The sequence below is a fragment of the Hypoxylon trugodes genome (assembly GCF_022578975.1).
Source record: "Hypoxylon trugodes strain CBS 135444 unplaced genomic scaffold F4822scaffold_5, whole genome shotgun sequence".
In the NCBI taxonomy this organism is placed as follows: domain Eukaryota; kingdom Fungi; phylum Ascomycota; class Sordariomycetes; order Xylariales; family Hypoxylaceae; genus Hypoxylon; species Hypoxylon trugodes.
In genome coordinates, this window is record NW_026250020.1 from 997,169 (window position 1) to 1,013,146 (window position 15,978).

General features: G+C 46.1%; 5 protein-coding genes across 5 annotated transcripts; 2 read left to right on the forward strand and 3 right to left on the reverse strand.

The window, feature by feature from the left end:
• Positions 1 to 104: 104 nt before the first annotated feature.
• F4822DRAFT_247238 (uncharacterized protein) lies at positions 105 to 2,692 on the reverse strand. The gene is made up of 5 exons (XM_051454380.1): positions 2,197 to 2,692; positions 2,063 to 2,136; positions 1,861 to 2,010; positions 576 to 1,804; positions 105 to 522 (listed from the first exon to the last, which is right to left on the reverse strand). The coding sequence occupies exons 1-5, from the start codon at positions 2,375 to 2,377 to the stop codon at positions 360 to 362; spliced, it is 1,797 nt and encodes a 598-aa protein (XP_051314220.1). The 5' UTR covers positions 2,378 to 2,692; the 3' UTR covers positions 105 to 359.
• Positions 2,693 to 5,284, reverse strand: F4822DRAFT_247249 (FAD binding domain-containing protein). The gene is made up of 3 exons (XM_051454381.1): positions 4,359 to 5,284; positions 4,016 to 4,309; positions 2,693 to 3,964 (listed from the first exon to the last, which is right to left on the reverse strand). The coding sequence occupies exons 1-3, from the start codon at positions 4,950 to 4,952 to the stop codon at positions 3,008 to 3,010; spliced, it is 1,845 nt and encodes a 614-aa protein (XP_051314221.1). The 5' UTR covers positions 4,953 to 5,284; the 3' UTR covers positions 2,693 to 3,007.
• A 2,082-nt stretch (positions 5,285 to 7,366) lies between these two features.
• Positions 7,367 to 9,652, forward strand: F4822DRAFT_429072 (cysteine proteinase; the record flags this gene model as incomplete). Its single annotated transcript, XM_051461020.1, has 2 exons — positions 7,367 to 7,723; positions 7,850 to 9,652. The coding sequence occupies 2 exons, from the start codon at positions 7,367 to 7,369 to the stop codon at positions 9,650 to 9,652; spliced, it is 2,160 nt and encodes a 719-aa protein (XP_051314222.1).
• Positions 9,653 to 10,946: 1,294 nt separating this feature from the next.
• On the reverse strand, positions 10,947 to 13,451 carry F4822DRAFT_429073 (mitochondrial carrier; the record flags this gene model as incomplete). The annotated part of the gene is made up of 7 exons (XM_051461021.1): positions 10,947 to 11,463; positions 11,515 to 11,669; positions 11,725 to 11,771; positions 11,830 to 12,572; positions 12,858 to 13,065; positions 13,139 to 13,219; positions 13,289 to 13,451. 7 exons carry the CDS (start codon positions 13,449 to 13,451, stop codon positions 10,947 to 10,949), a joined length of 1,914 nt encoding a protein of 637 aa, XP_051314223.1.
• A 544-nt stretch (positions 13,452 to 13,995) lies between these two features.
• Positions 13,996 to 15,476, forward strand: F4822DRAFT_247308 (cyclin-C). The gene is made up of 3 exons (XM_051454382.1): positions 13,996 to 14,340; positions 14,400 to 14,609; positions 14,673 to 15,476. Exons 1-3 carry the CDS (start codon positions 14,181 to 14,183, stop codon positions 15,269 to 15,271), a joined length of 969 nt encoding a protein of 322 aa, XP_051314224.1. The 5' UTR covers positions 13,996 to 14,180; the 3' UTR covers positions 15,272 to 15,476.
• Positions 15,477 to 15,978: the final 502 nt, after the last annotated feature.

Genomic DNA, 15,978 nt, shown 5'->3' on the forward strand with positions numbered 1-15,978 from the left:
TTTTGTAGGCGCCGTTGACTTTCAACGTCGTTTTTTTTTTTTTTTTAAAAAAAATACTTAGACCTAGGTACCTAGGTAGATGATAGGAAGGAGCGATTCAGGTTCCTTATTCTCGATATAAATACGCGCCGTACCTGCCTACATAATTAACACTACGCAGTTCCAGTACATATTAGACTTCCAGGCTCCCTGCTTTGCTCAACCGTTTACACCTTTTCGGTAGGGCTCAATGGATTAACTGCCCCTAGGATGTTCCAAAAAGAATAAGGGGGGAACCTCACAATCGCCGATTCATTAAACATCCATTATTCTCTCTCTGCATCACCATTACAGACAAAAGTCCCCGCCTATCATTCACATCATCTAGTAAAGCCACGGTTGGGTACTTGCGGGGAATTATTTGGTGATATTTCAATCACCGTGATTTTTCGATTCGAAGTTGAAGTATCTAGTTCGGTCGGCGTGGTAAACTCGACGTTCTTGAAGAGCAAAGGATCTTTACGGCGCGCACCGCGCCTACTCCTATATAGTTCATTAGCGACAATTACAATTCATGCAATGCTTGTTATATGAACCTTTCTGTAGGGGATAACTTCGCCTGGCTTGATTCCGAGAGTGGCAAGCCAAGGCGAGAGCTCGACGATGGAACTTGATCGCGTGCTATCGGCGTATATACTGCATTACTTAAGACCCTAGGTATGTCTTTTCCTTGGTTATCGGATATAGAAATGTTTGAAGTCGTGTAATTAGTAGACTCTTGCTTTTGGACGACACCCTTACTACCACCCCCCGACCCTGAGCCGAAGACCATCCCTTGTCTTTTGGTTGATGTTCCTTGAGGGTCTGCGTAATCCTCAATAATATCCAGTTCATACCCTTCAGATCGATCATCGAAGCCAAGTTCACCAGCATCTTCTTGATCTGAAACATTCCGGTCAAACCTGAAGGTGGTGATTGGTTCCCGAGGACTCCACTGGTAGTCCAATCCCCCATCAAATCCAAGCTGTGGCGTGAAGGGACCACGAAACGACCAGGTATTCGCTTTGATTAACGATCCATCCATCACAGCTTGTACAATAGTGTCGATGGCCTTTGATTCAGCAGTGGGCATCTGTTTTACAGATAGCGCTAAGGGCAGCGACTCGCTAGTCTCGATCAGGAGATATTTCCTGGCAAATATTGCATTGGGTATTTCGCATCCTTCTGGAAAAGGGTGAGTACTAATGTTCTCAGGTCCTGTTAGCTTACCCCGGAAACTTGATTCGAACATCAAACCCCCTGGTATCCAACTGTGCCGTCTCTGTTCTACTTCAGGCTTCAGGCTGCGCACACAAATCTTCCTCTTGAGTTTATCGAAGATGCCAAATTTATGGTAGTAACGGCGGAGTCTTTTGAAATAGATCGAATTATCTAGGAGAGGGTCCGTAGTTCCTGGTGGGGGAATATTGCTTGGGCGATCCTGCGAGATGATCGGTACCTCTCGCTCTTCTATAAGCCTCCCTCGAGCGCCATATTCATGGCTCCATTGCTTCTCGTGGAATTCCTTGGGATTCGGACTATTTAATGGGCGAGTACCGTCACCCTTAGATGAGATATATAGAGTGTGATCAATAAGCCATGTCTTCCGGTGGCGTATACAGCTAGGGTCAATAGACGACGCTCTTTCGATTGAGGCGGAGGAGTCAGACAACACGAAGGGATATCTTCTTGAATGCTTCAGTCGCCATTGCGCAAGCTTCTGTGTGGGAATAATCGTTGAAGTAATAGTGGTCATATGTGGGACATGAGGAAGTTCGAGGTCGGCCTGAGTAGTTGTGTTAGTTGTGATTCCCCAACCGACACAGCCCTAGGAACCCTAACATATCTACGTAGGTGATCATACTTCCATCGCTGGAATGCTGCGCCTGGATCATCCGTATGATCACAGTCAACCTCGATCAACTCATACAATACACCACCTGCAAGATCGAGATTCTCGTCGCCAAGATGTTCACGCAAAATGAGAAAGATCTGGTACATATGATTAGAGGATGGATAATGACTAGAAGCCAGTAGTACATACCTGTTGGATACCGTCCTTATATTGATAGTTCCTTGGGACATGAGCGCAATATCTTACAAGCACGTTTCGACACTCTAAGGGATGGTAAGTTGCATATGGAGTCTAGTAAGAGGTGAAACTAAGGGTCAACTCACTATCTTCATGGTAGCCATTCCTATTCAAATTGTGTGTCCCGGATCGTTTCGCAGGATTGCTTATATCAGGGCTGGGACTTCTCTCGTCATTGGTGCTATGGTTTACGTTTGCGATGACATCGTCGTCCCTTTCGGAATAAGGCATACGCCTTCGATGACGACGCGTCGATCCCAATATCATGACTTCAGTGGTCGGAGGACCCGTACGTAAGTGTAAATGCAACCAGACACCAACTCAGTTAATGATCAAAGTACGAAAAAATTTGGATTAAAAACTTCAATGCGACATGGGGGTTGAAGGCGAAAGAAACCAGGGGCATCGATGGCCATAGTGTTGAAAATTTTGAAGTTGTGGGAGGGGTTGAGATGACACGATCGATACTTCCTGACACAACGGTTGAAGTTTACTCAACTTCTACACGTGCCTTCCAGATGCTCTCATGCTTCCTGCCCCTTTTCGAATTAAGTTTGTCGCACCGAGTCGATCGTAGCCAAACTCTATTGAATTAGTTGTACATATGTGTAGCACCTGGAGTCAGGAAATATGTTGGACTTATGCATATAGTAATAGAATCCATACATAAATCATGCATAATGTAGGTACTATAGGTAGATCTTCCGATAAATATCATCCTTTAGCTACATGCAATGGCCGTATGTCAGCAGTGCTTCTTCATATGGGTATATATTTATCATGCTGATTTGAAGATATAAGCATCTCCCCCTAGGAAGGGTACTTATAGTGAGATGGGGGTAAAATAGAGGTGGATATAGAGGTACCCAACGGGATCAACTCCATGCGATCAACTCTCTATAATTGAGCTAGTTTCTGACCCAACTTCTTCGTACAAAAGGCGCTGAAATATTCGTTCAAGGCGTCCACCGTTCCGCTGCCCTCGACTAGGCCTGTTACAATACCTACGTATCCATCGGGCCGAACGACAGCAATGCCTCCTTTTTCTTGGTCGAGCCCCATCTTAGCGTGAGCCGCAGCTGTTGCATCAGGCACCCAATGGTCCCATCTGTCATCAGCATAGACGTGGTCACGGTATCGAGCGAGCAGACTTGGTACGTCGCGTATGATCTCGACCTGGTCTCGTCGAGCCGCAAATACGGTGCAGATAGTATAGAAGAGGCTGTGAGGATTGTGTTTCTCGTGGTGTGAGATGGAGTCTATGTCTTCTCGGAGATAAGAGCCGTAGAAAGACCTCTTATCACCGAGGTATAATGCAAAATCCTTCAACGCCTGAGAAGTAGTCGAAGGCCTCCCAGCAAAGACATAGATGCGAAATGAGCCGTTGAGAGGCACTTCTTGTTCTAAGTGAACGACATTAGCGTCCACGACCCGTGTAACGTTGGCGTTGATCATAATTCGCCCCGTCCGTAGTTTGATTCCATCTGGACTTATTAGAGGGGACGTGGCTGGATGAATTGGCGACCAGTTTAATGCATTAGGCTTGTAAGCTACACCATAACCGCTAGTGAATTCGCAACCCTCCTTAAAAGTTCGGACGAACTCATTATCTTCGGTCTGGGGACTGGTCTGTTCGGACGCTGCCTGAACCTCCTTCGCAGCAGGTGGCCGTTGGGAAAATAGTTTGGCGTACTTATTGTCGAATGATAGTAAAGTCTCTGCGACGTCTTTTCGTTCGGATTCATATGTCGTCAGTATCTCTCGATCGGCAAATCCAGCTTCCACGGCGTGAATTTTCCAAGCGAGGTTTAAGGCGTCCAGGAACGCCGTATTCATTCCTTGGCCGGCTTTCGGCTACATAGGTGTTAATGATATACATTATTCTTTGGAGCGATAATGTCTTACGCTATGGGTGTGGCATGCATCGCCACCGAGGAATACTCGGTGGTCAATTGTATACTTGTCTGAGATACCCTGGCCAATAGGATAAACAGAGTACCATTCTACGCGTTCCCACTCAATAGAGTATGGTTGAAGGATCCGCTTTGCAGAATATTGGACTTCTATCTCGGTCGCTGTCCTTCTTGGACTCCAGTCTTTATCCGTTGACGATGCGATCTGGATGTATAATCTAACCATATTTTCCTCTCGAGGGATGATCATGATAGAGCCGTTTTCGGAATGTATGGTACATTTCATCTAACATATGTTAATTCAAAACTCACCGGAGCCATGGAGCGAGACGAACCTTAATATCTGGAAAATCGGTCTTTACGACGCCGTCTATAACCCCCCAGACATGCGTGATGGGATCCTTGTGTGTGATTTTAATTCCTAGTTGGTCTCGAACAGAAGACCTAGCTCCCTCGCCGCTAAACAGGTACTTGGCTCGGATGGTTTCTTGCTGAGTCCCATCGGTATGTTCGATACGGACCTCCACGGGATACTCAGGATCTGACCTATCGTCCGAATTGAAACTTTTAATAGTCCATGGCCGCTGAATATGCACGCCATTCTTCTCTAGGTCCGAGATGAATACGCGCTCGATTCGACCTTGGTGTAGAAGCGTTGTAAAAGGGTATCTTGCGTCGATGAAACTTGGACAACTCGCCCACGTGCCAGTTCTTATGATACCCCCGCCGGTCCTAGGTGGATCCCAGAACGCTACTTCGAAGACTCTCGCAGGTTTATGAGCCATAATAGCGGACTTAAGGCCCATGTTACGTAGGAGGTCGAGGGAACGAGGCTGTACGCCGTCAGCGCGCCCCGTCGGGGTAGGCTCAGCCCGGTTGTCGATGTGTTTAATTTGATAACCCCATCTTGCGAGACACGTCGACAGCATAAGCCCAACAGGGCCAGCCCCAACAATCACTAAAGGCTTGTCAGTTACGTATCAAAATAAGCGACAACGCACCCACCGATATCATAATTGAAAGACGTGCGCTCCATGACTTCTATTCTTATCCAAATCCAAGAAACAAAACGTCTGAAGCAGTTGTTTAGACCGGCGCCCCCTTATGTTAATACACTAGAACAACCTTGTATATGAAAAGTCCGAGTGCGTGCGCGTAATACATATGGCCCTTCTTAGATACATGTGGTTAGGAACATAGAATGATGTGCGATAAAAATTTTGCTCTCATCTCATTATGGCAGACAGTTCATTTGGGGTCTGAACTGGATATTATGTATTAACTCGGCTTGAAGAGACCATATACAAGAGCGACCGAGAGATATTGTAACGGTAAGACAGGAGACCGCACTAGTAGTATCTAACGGCAAGATTATCGGGAAGCGTTGAGCATTTATCACATTGGTCCTTATTAAGGCCCCCCTCGGATGTTATACATCACGTATACGAAGCGGGTCTCCATCAAAGGCGTTGCTATTGGTTTCGAAAAGAGACGGCACCACCTAGATAGGCGGAAATAAGAGGGCTAGAATTTCGTAAGCACGATGTGAAATGTATGCGACACGCAAGGGAAAGCAGGCCATTGCTTGATAAATCAGACCCTTTGTTGTGTTAGTATGATGAGGAGGCTACCATCTATGATCAGCAAAATGAGCTTATTGCTCGCCTTGGGTTCTAAGTCCGGGATGTCGACGCGGCAATGAAGTGTGGGGCCGTAGCGGGGGGCATTCGACGGCTGAAGAAGACGGGAATGAGAATAAATGGAGTATTCCATAGCCAAGCTTCCCCGAGTGGAACGGAGACAAAGACTAAGCTGTTTGCGAGTATGACAAGCTCCTATCTTTTATCAGTATTAATATAGCCAGGATTCCTAACCTCACCAGCTCAGATGTCTAATCCTAGCCTGCATGTCTGAGCTATAAGTAATATCGGATTTGGGAGCGTCGGAAGCGTAGAATATGGAGGAAAAATTACTCATGTAAGAACCAATAAGAATCAAGGAAGACTAGAAGCTAAAGATAATAATTTGCGAAATCCGAAAATCTACAACGAATTTGAGGCGTGTAGGAAGAAAAACACCTCAATTTTGCGAGTTGTAAATATACTTAGGTACTCTTGGATGGTCGAGTTCAGCCATAGCAACATCATGCATTTAGTATTCTTATAGATAAGACCGATTGAACGCTAATGCAAAGGATGATCGCGTTGAAAACTACTATCCTTGAATGGTTGACATATCAAAATATGATGGAGAGATTCGGAGTCACATACCTCAGGGGCGTTATCTTTTATGAACCCGCAAGAGCTTCGCAGCTTCCACCTAGCGCCTAAGTAATTTTGAGACTATACCCCTTTAGGAACATTTGAACATACATTCGTCGCTGTGTTCAATGTTGCGATAGCTTGTATCTACCTATGTAAGTATCTAGGTACCTAAGACATGTATCTACAATGCAGCAGGTACGACGAAGATTGAAGTCGATACGGATACATCATTCAAGAAACTTAAATATAGCTTCATTCATAATGTATTACGAAGAAAATATATTTAATATGCATTGAAATAATTTTAGGAAGAAAAAAACATGTATTTGTATCGTTGAATTGATTAATAGATACAAATATCTGCCTGTATAGGTATCTAAGTACACGTATACTGCTCAGTACATAGTAGGCAGCTTACAGGGTTTAGAATGGATCGACAAGGCTGAATGCGGCGAAAATTACAGCGATAAGGTGGCCTGTGCATGTTTAATCGCAACTTAGCTCTTTCCTTATGGAACTGCGCGACGTCAACTTTTTCTACATTTGATGTATCTGGATGCTCTTTCCTCAACATCGAACTTGATGGCGCAACGTTCTTGCCAAACTTTGTTGCGAATATTGACGCGCGTATGTATGTACAACAACAACAGGTTAGCCCATTCCTTTTTTTATTCGCGTCTGACGCGAAAGTGCCCCCCGTCACTTTGTTATGCCATTAGTAGTGGAATAATCAATCGCAACCCCCCCAAGGCACTAGGTTCACCTTCAAATTCAAATTCCCATTACAACTGACTGGACTTTTCTCTCTTTCATCTACAAATTTCAATTCGCGACTTTCGCAACCAAAAACAATAAGAAAAAACAACTATCCACCAGTGCCTGCACAAAGCTTCTACGTCTTGTTCTACCTTGTGTACTCCCTTCCATCTATTGATTGAACCTTTTTCAAAGCAAATCACTTTTGATTTACATCATCGCAACTGCGGCAGAAACATTATCTCCGTGGTCACAACTTCTACCATTTTCATCATTCTACCTATTCACTTGAATTTTTACTTCTGAAGAAGTAGTCATTAACAATGGCGTCGTCACAGCATGATCTAAAAGATCCCTGCCATTTCCCTAACTGCCATTTCTGCCTCAGAAGTCGCGCGCGCATCATCCGTCACGCGAATATCGCAGCGCTGCGGGTTGGAAGGGATTTCGCGGTCCACGTTGGCAGCTCCGACGAACTCTTTTGCCACACTCGAACTATTAGAGTACCGCGATCGAACCGATCTGTAACCATCCAAGTACCCGATCTACCACGGCCCGTCTTGCCTATTTCTTCTGAGGGCCTTCTGATGAAGAGGAAGCGACCCTACTGGCAGACAGAGTACACTGGACTAGAACCATCGGCACATGAGCTGACGCCCTTTAAACGAAAGGCCCAACCTGTAAGTCAATACCAACTTAACCTCCCATGAGTTGTTATTCCTTCCTAGCTTGTGTTTTTGAACAACTTTGTATTGAGCAAGACGTGCTGACCTTCCTTTTAGATGCCAGTATCCCGGGAGGGTTAGGTACAACCCCGTCTTACTGGACACGCCGAACACTATCGCCTTACGCAATCTAACGCCGTTCGCGGTATTCTCCCTCCACCGAAACATATTCTCCCTTTGAGTCCCGGTCCTCGAAAATATATATCGAGACCCGAACCCTCGGTTTTCCACCCGCGCTGGGATCCACTGCCCGTGGCCCCGAAGCCACAACCCAGACCAATGCCTGGTGCCTGGCCATCCGAGTTTGACGAGGAAGATGGGGTGGAGGCAACGCCAACGGGCCATGACATGACCATCCCTACCAAACTTAGTACGAACTTTTACAATGTCGCCTCTTTTCTACGAGAATCATCTTACGGCCTCCTTAAAGCTTTCAGCAACAGAATATTCCCCACAAACCATCAAGGATCTACCATTGAAGATGGCGGACCTACCTCGAAGCGCCGTCGGCTCGATAGCGAGGGATTCCTCAAAACACCAAGAGTTGGAAGAATCATCGCCCCTGCTGAACCCATTGGTGACCCAATGGATATTGATAGCCCTATTGTTACGGAGAACCGACATATTAAGACAGAATCGCCTTCCAACTATTCGCTAGACATGGGAGAACGACAGATGCGACTACAAACATCGCCATCCCAATCGCCCGTGGTATCACCTAATTCCGCGGCCGCTGCCAAAAGAGCCACCCAACTGTTTCCCAAAATCAAGAAACATGGATCCAGGCGAAGCCAAAACCAAACCTTTACCCCATCCCTCGAAGATCGAGGCGAGAAACAGACCCAACGAACAACCGAACTGCCCATCGAGCACACCTGGAAGCCTTTAGGCAAACCAAAATATGCCAGCATCCAGGAGTTTTTCGAACACGACCACGAATTTTGTCTGCCGGGCTTAGAAGCCATTCGACTCACGCCTAACGACACTAAGGTGTACGAGTTAGATTCATTGCGCCAAGAGCGTTTACGCCTCGAGAATGAGAGGCTTGAGAAGGAACGTTTAGAGCGACTTCGTATTGAGGAGGAACGCATTAATGAGAGTCTCCGTCCGCTTGGTCTACGCAAAGCCAAAGCGCCTCTAATTACTCCCCTGGATAAGGAATGGGCGCAGAGAGTTGGAGATGCGATATATAACGGCTATGCGGAAGAAAACAAGTGGCGAGGGGCAAAGCATCGGGATGGTGTAGAGCTCACGCCTCGCGATTTCGCAAAACTAGTACCGCCAACAACGTGGCTAAACGATAACGTGATCCAAGCGACGTTAGTCCACCTTGCAACATATATCAATGACGCAGCCGGCGTCATCCCGAAGAGCAGCATACCAAAATGCGTCGCCCTTTCTTCTCAGTATTGGTCAAATTTCATAAAGGACTACAAGAAGAATATTTTCCCTCGTGGATTATCACGCAATTGGGGCGTCAATCCCGATAACTTCCTTGGGATTGACACAGTGCTTATTCCAATCAACGAGAGTAGGAACCACTGGACACTCCTCATTATCCGGCCTTCACGCCGTTCTATCGCTTATGTTGACTCGTTTCATTCAAGCGGCCTAAGTTCCCTTCGACACGCTCGCGGCTTTGTAGAGACACTGTTGAAGGATAAATACGTTGCTGGAGAATGGCGTGAAGAAGAGTACACGGTACCGAAGCAAGAAAATGGTCACGATTGCGGTGTCTTCGTAATCACGAATTCTATCTATTTAGCGCTCGGCTTAGATCCCAGCGACTACTCACGCGAGGATATGCCACTTCAACGACGGAGGATCACGGCAATGCTCCTAAACGGCGGGTTTACCGGACCGTTCGACCTATCGAAATTATAACCAGGATAAATTAATATCCGGATACTTCAGAAGCTATACAAACAAGGACATTATTACTCAACAACGTCAGACACACACGCATACAAGAGAAGTGTCATCGAACAACAATTACTACATTAATTCTCTTTCCACCCACTGTTTAATCAAGCATTGCATTGGACTGGCGTTCGGGGTTTATGCTTACGCAATCTGTTATGCGGATTAGTCCGCTTGTCATCATTTTCTTGGAAGGGAGGGGGAAGGGTTTCGCGAGTAATCCAATGCGATTATATTGCACGTCTGGTTTCACCTGGTTTGCATCATTATGATATCCCCTACGAATGCGAGGTTGGATGGAGTTAGGAAGTGTTGAATGGAAGGTCTGCGATACGCGTTAGCAAGCAACGCGCTACGTCCCTAAGAAGGGCACTCGCATGTTTTTTGTTTTCTCGGAGTTCGGGGTTTTGAATGTTTTTGAAGTTTTTTTCGGAGGTAGCATCGTCGAGGCAAGACGTTCGCTTGTGCGCTCACAATGGCATTTGAGAGCTGCGAGATTTAAGACCCTGGCATGGGCAGATGTCTAGCTAGACAAGATCGATAGAAATCGACTCACTTGATTGCAAATCAGCAATTATTATAATTCTTCTTTCGTAGTCTGTTTGTGATACGTACCTAGGTAATGATACTCCGAATCCTCACTAGAAATTAATAAACTCGGAGGATCTCAGAGTTTGTCTGTAGTACATGGCGCTCATGTATCACAATAACAAATCAAAATAACCAAATATTCACCGCGGAAGGGGTATCCTCGCGATATTGATACTGCGGGAGAACTAGCTGCGGTGGAATTCTAGCCTACACACAAGCTGTCTGCAACCAAAATGACGATGTTCGTCTTCACTTTCCTATCCTAACCACCCAGTTACAAAAGGATCTGATTTCGCCTAGCGTTAATTTTTATATCTCCTCTCATCCCCAAATATACTCCTACGATGCTTCAACATCACACAACACACAAAAACCTTCACAAATAAAAATCGGGTTTCCCTAACCGCCTATATAAAACGCCAGCTAATGCAAGTGGGATATATCGATCGTATCGCGGCCCCTTTCCTTCCCTCCTCTCTTGTAGATCTATCCATCTAGAAAAAAACAGTTTTTTGATTGCCCTCCATGGCTTGATATAATTTCCTCGCTAAGAAGATTAGATTTGACTGGATCGCCTCTGAAATGTTCGTTGTTCATCATTCATGCTTTTTGTTTTAGTCGCTTTTGTATGGCCTTACCGGATTTCCGTTGGAAGGGTTGGCCTTGGTTAATTCAGATGTAAGATTCGCTTCGCGTTCTCGTATACCATCCAAGTGATACTGAGCGCGGGGGCGACCTTGAGAAGATTCGGCATTAGACCCTTGTAAAGGCCTCGGAAGCCTTCGTTACGGATGGTTTTGTGCGCTACGTCCCAGATACCAGTATAGTGTGCTGGATGCATGCTGGTACCTTGCGTCTGCAGTCGCGTACGAAGCACGTTCAGAGGGTAGACAACAGAAGCGCCAAAGGCACCTGATGTCGCTCCCATAATACCCGTCGCAAAAGTGGTAGGTTGCGCGTCTTCCTCGTGGATTCCGGCTGCTTTCGCTCGGTATGTGATATAGGTAGTCTTGAGTAGCTCGAATGTGCCCATATCGATAGCCGAGTATGGGAACATGCCGACTAGACCCATAGTTACGCCTCGGTAAGCGGCTCGAACACCACCCTCCGTCCACATCTTGCGGGCGGTTTGGAAGAGAAGCGCATTTCCTCGAGCACCGCCAGAGACATATTCCGATTGCAAACTAACATTCGTATAAGCGCATGATTGAAAGTTAATTGGGGGGAAGGCTTACCGAAATTTTAAAGTATCAAGAGGATATACGCAAAATTGCGCAGTCATCCCCGCAACGCCACCGGCTACGAACTTTGAGTATGGGTTGATATGGTGTGTATCATTGTGACCCTCAAGGCTCGCAAGTGTTTTCTTGGCGGCCTCGTATGCTCCAAACTAAAATGCAGTTAGTACACGTTCTCATTTCATTTAATGGTCTAGGAGGATATACTCGGATTGCCGTCTCAGGCATAATCTTAACCACATTAAGTCCATTTCCTATAGATAAAGTCAGCTTTGCGGTAGCGCAATAATTTGGTCATGGGATAATAATTACCAGCAAAGAAACCCCGAATACCACCAGCCTTGTAGATATCAGCAACCGCTGTGACGAGAGGTCTACCAGCATGCTTTAGGGCACGGATAGCTTGGCCCTTTTTAGCTGCGTCGACAGCGACATTGGCGCTCGAGGTTGTGTTTACGAGGAGGTAGACTTTTAGTCGGTCGAGGGGGGCAGTAGCAGTACGGGATATGCCTCCCGCCACAGCGCCGGCAATGAAGTAGCCTGGATCGGGGATGTATTTAATCAGCACGGATCTTTTGCTTTTTTTACTCAAGCTAGATTCAATCTTAATGTCTTCGACTGTGGAAGTATCCGCTTGCTCGGCTCCAAGGAGTACATCGGTGGTTGTAGCAGTCATGGCAGCTGACTCGGAGACGGTATGAGTGTAGGATGGTGCTGTAGTAGCGGTTATATTGATTGTGTCATTAGATGTCGGGTTAATATGTGCCGTTGGGATTTCTGGTTGTATTTGTTGTTGCTGTCGTTCTTCACCTTGGGACGAAGGTGAAGATAAGGATTGAGAAGTGGAAGATTCATCCGGTGGTATTTCAGGAGAGGCGAGCCTTAAGATTGAACCAAAGAGGGTGTAGAGAAGATTCGTACCTAGGCCTTGAAGGGTTTCCTCGCTGACTACTGAGTCACCTTCAGAATTGAGAGTGAGAATATCTGAATAAAATGTGAAAACTGCCCGCAGTGTTGTGGTTGAGTCGGTGTTGGGCATAAAAAGAAGAAAGTTCCTAGTTGTGACTTGTCAGTGGGTTTTTTTTTCATGTGACGAAGCGATCGGACACAGTCTAAATAAGTTGTAACCAATTTTAACGGCCTCGTTTTAGTCCTTGTGATCTGACCACTTGTTTAAAATAAAATAAAAAATGACTACAGTAGGAAAATGCAGCCTTGTCTTAAAAGCCACATGACAAACATCTGAATAATTCTAATAGTTTTTACTCCGGGTGGAAATTTAATCCCTCAAAATCACGAGGCTTCGTAGGGGGAAATAGGATTAAAAGGGGGGAACTAACCGCCATTCTTCGTAGGTGATGAAGCCGTCACGATTATGGTCGATATTCTCAAAGAATTCGTCTAGGCGGCGCATTGGCACCGCTAGACCAGCACGTTGCACGGCATGGTGAAGCTCTTCCTTGTCTATCTTCCCATTTTGATCCCGATCGATAGATTTAAAAAGAACGTAAAGTTGGCGCTCAGCGGCCTCGACAAAGACTCGAAATTCTACATCCAATCCAATGCGGTCAGCGAGGAGTTACGATCTAAAGGGCAGAGCCTGGTGGGGGGTTCTGCCGACCTTCATACTGAATCTTGCCATCACCATTTGTATCTACAACCCGAATAATAGTCTTGAGCATGTCATCGGCATTTTTCAAAGCTACCATATTATGTTAGTCGCAAAGCGTTCTAGGTACCAAAACGGCCAGGGCGGGATATGGCTGCTAACGGTGATCGATTCTCCTGAGTCCTTTTTGTAACCCCTTCCAGTCTAACTCTCCGGTGCCTTGGTAATCTAGCTTTCGCCAAAGCTGCTCGACACGGGCGTCGCGTTGGTTTTGCGATTCATCCATCTCCATCTCTAGCTCAGTTATTACCTTGGGAATGTCCATGCTCTTGTTATCGTGACGGGCGCATCAGGGGACGAGGGGGGAAAAGAAGCGATCGCAAAGCTGGTCATCGGATACTATGGATATGGCATTATAGTCGGGGCCTGTGGTTTAGGCTTGTCTGAGATCATACCCTCAAACAAGTCGAATTCGAAGAATGACTTATCGACGTCGAGTTGTTGTTGTTGTTGTTTTTCTTGTACAATGCAATGCAGGTTTCCAGTTTCCAAGGCTGGCTGGGGATGGACGGGCATACGGCTTAGCGGACGCGAGAAATGACGGTTGTCCCGCAAAAAAAGGATTACCGGGGAACAGGGAATCCTTGTCAAAGCCAATTTGCAAAACTACGATAAGCCGATAAGAAACGAAGCTCACTGGATGACGACTTTTCCAGTGCGAGCTAATGCTGGTTAGACTGTGTGACGACAGCTTATTTAAGTGTGATCGTACAGTGCTAACTCCATACACTAATGCACTAAGCACGCACCAATGTCCATTTAGATCCGTAGATCTACTACCTCATAGGCTCGTAACAATACTACCATCTTAATAAATCTTCCTTTCTCTCCTCAGCCTTGGCTTCGTGTAAGCCCTTTCCAATCAGCCTCATAGGGCTGGGGTTTGCCAAACCCCGTTATGTTACTCTAATGTTGGGATTATCTTAAACTTTTCTTTTACTTTTCCTCCCTACCCCACGGTAGCTGGAGTAGGCCAATTTATTCCACAGCAGCGATGGCGGCCAACTACTGGGAGTCGACCCAAAGGCGCTTCTGGCAGTTCTCGAAAGATGAACTCGCTCAGATGCGCGACGAGCTCGAGAAAAGCGAACAGGCCCTAGTACAGATGTTCCCTTTGCCACAAAGGACGCACCTCAGCATCTACTTCAACCAACGTGAGAAACCTGATCGTCACGGAGTTTGGCTAAGTGTTAATACGATTGTTGTTGGCTAGAGATCGGTCGTCTGAGTAAGAGGCTCAATATCAAACAGCAAGCCGTCGCCACAGCCCAGTTATACGTCAAGCGATTCTATTGCAAAGTCGAAATACGTCGCACAAATCCCTACCTCGTCCTTACTACTGCATTATACTTAGCCTGCAAGATGGAAGAATGTCCGCAACATATTAGGATGTTCGTTACGGAGTCGCGTTCGCTCTGGCCCGGTACGCTCGGCTTTTTCTGTTGACTCAACGGAGGTCTCGAACTAACTGGTTTGCTTGGTATAGATTTACTCCACACTGAAGTTTCGCGTGTCGGCGAATGCGAATTCTTCCTGATTTCAGAAATGAATTCGCAGTTGATAGTTCACCAACCGTATCGAACCTTAACAAATCTCCAATCCGACTTCTATCTCACCCCGGACGAAATCAACCTCGCCCTTTCAGTCATCAACGACCACTATATGACAGACCTACCACTTCTATATGCTCCACATATCATTGCTCTTACAGCGATTCTCCTAGCTTTGGTTCTCCGTCCAAATCCAGTACCAGGTGGGGGGAACGCTGCTGCTGCTGCTGTAAACATGGCTGCAGTAACAGCAACATTATCACAAGCTCAACAAAGTCGACAAGGTGGCAGTGCCGGCGGTAGTGGTCAGACCACTCCGGGTGCTACCGAGAAAGACAAACAACAGGAAGCACGAGTAGGCAAAGTGCAACGCTTCGCGGCATTTCTAGCCGAGAGTAACGTGGACATTGAGGGTATGATAGACTGCACGCAGGAACTGATTTCTTTTTACGAATGTCACGAGCAGTATAACGATAAAATGACCCGGGAGCAAATCAATAGATTCGTTAAGGCCAGAAGTTTGGACAAGCATTAAGAATCGCGCCAATAAATGGTTTTAAGGCTAAAGGGTCCAGCATAGCGATGAGCATAACTTTTCAGGGACGCATAGGTTAGCGAAACATAGGAATATCAAGTTATGATTACTATCCAAGCCATGAGTATTCATCAAGCATCTATTCATTATAGCCATGCGCCTTAAAATATTTAACAGTGACACTCGAGCAATGATAGTTATGATAATACATAGTTTATAGTCTCATCTATATTAGATATACAGGAATACTAGCCATATAAATTGAATAGCAAGGGGTTTAAGTCTTGGAATGAATCCTAGTTGGAGATACGATATACCGAGACTTGGATTCCCCATTCCCACAGTTATGTCAGGTACTTAGAAGGATGCAAGTATCCATTCTCGAGCGTCTAACGATCCGTTGTCTTGGGAGCCTTGATTAATGCACGTGGCTGGACTTTGGCCTCGCCAGAGGCTGGGGATCTTAGGGAAAGCAAGCTAGTGGCGTATGTCCCTTGCATCGAATAGAATTGTACCTTACACTCCATCTTCAAGCCCTCAACTGGGCATTGTTGTTGACCCGCAAATATTGACATGCAGGAGGGTGGCTGAATAAGATCCATGGACTGTGCATCCCACAGGACAGCGCACGTAAGGTTCCCCGCAAGACAGAATTATCACCATCTGGGCAGCATCGTCATCATCATCATCTCTCGGTCCAATGCTAC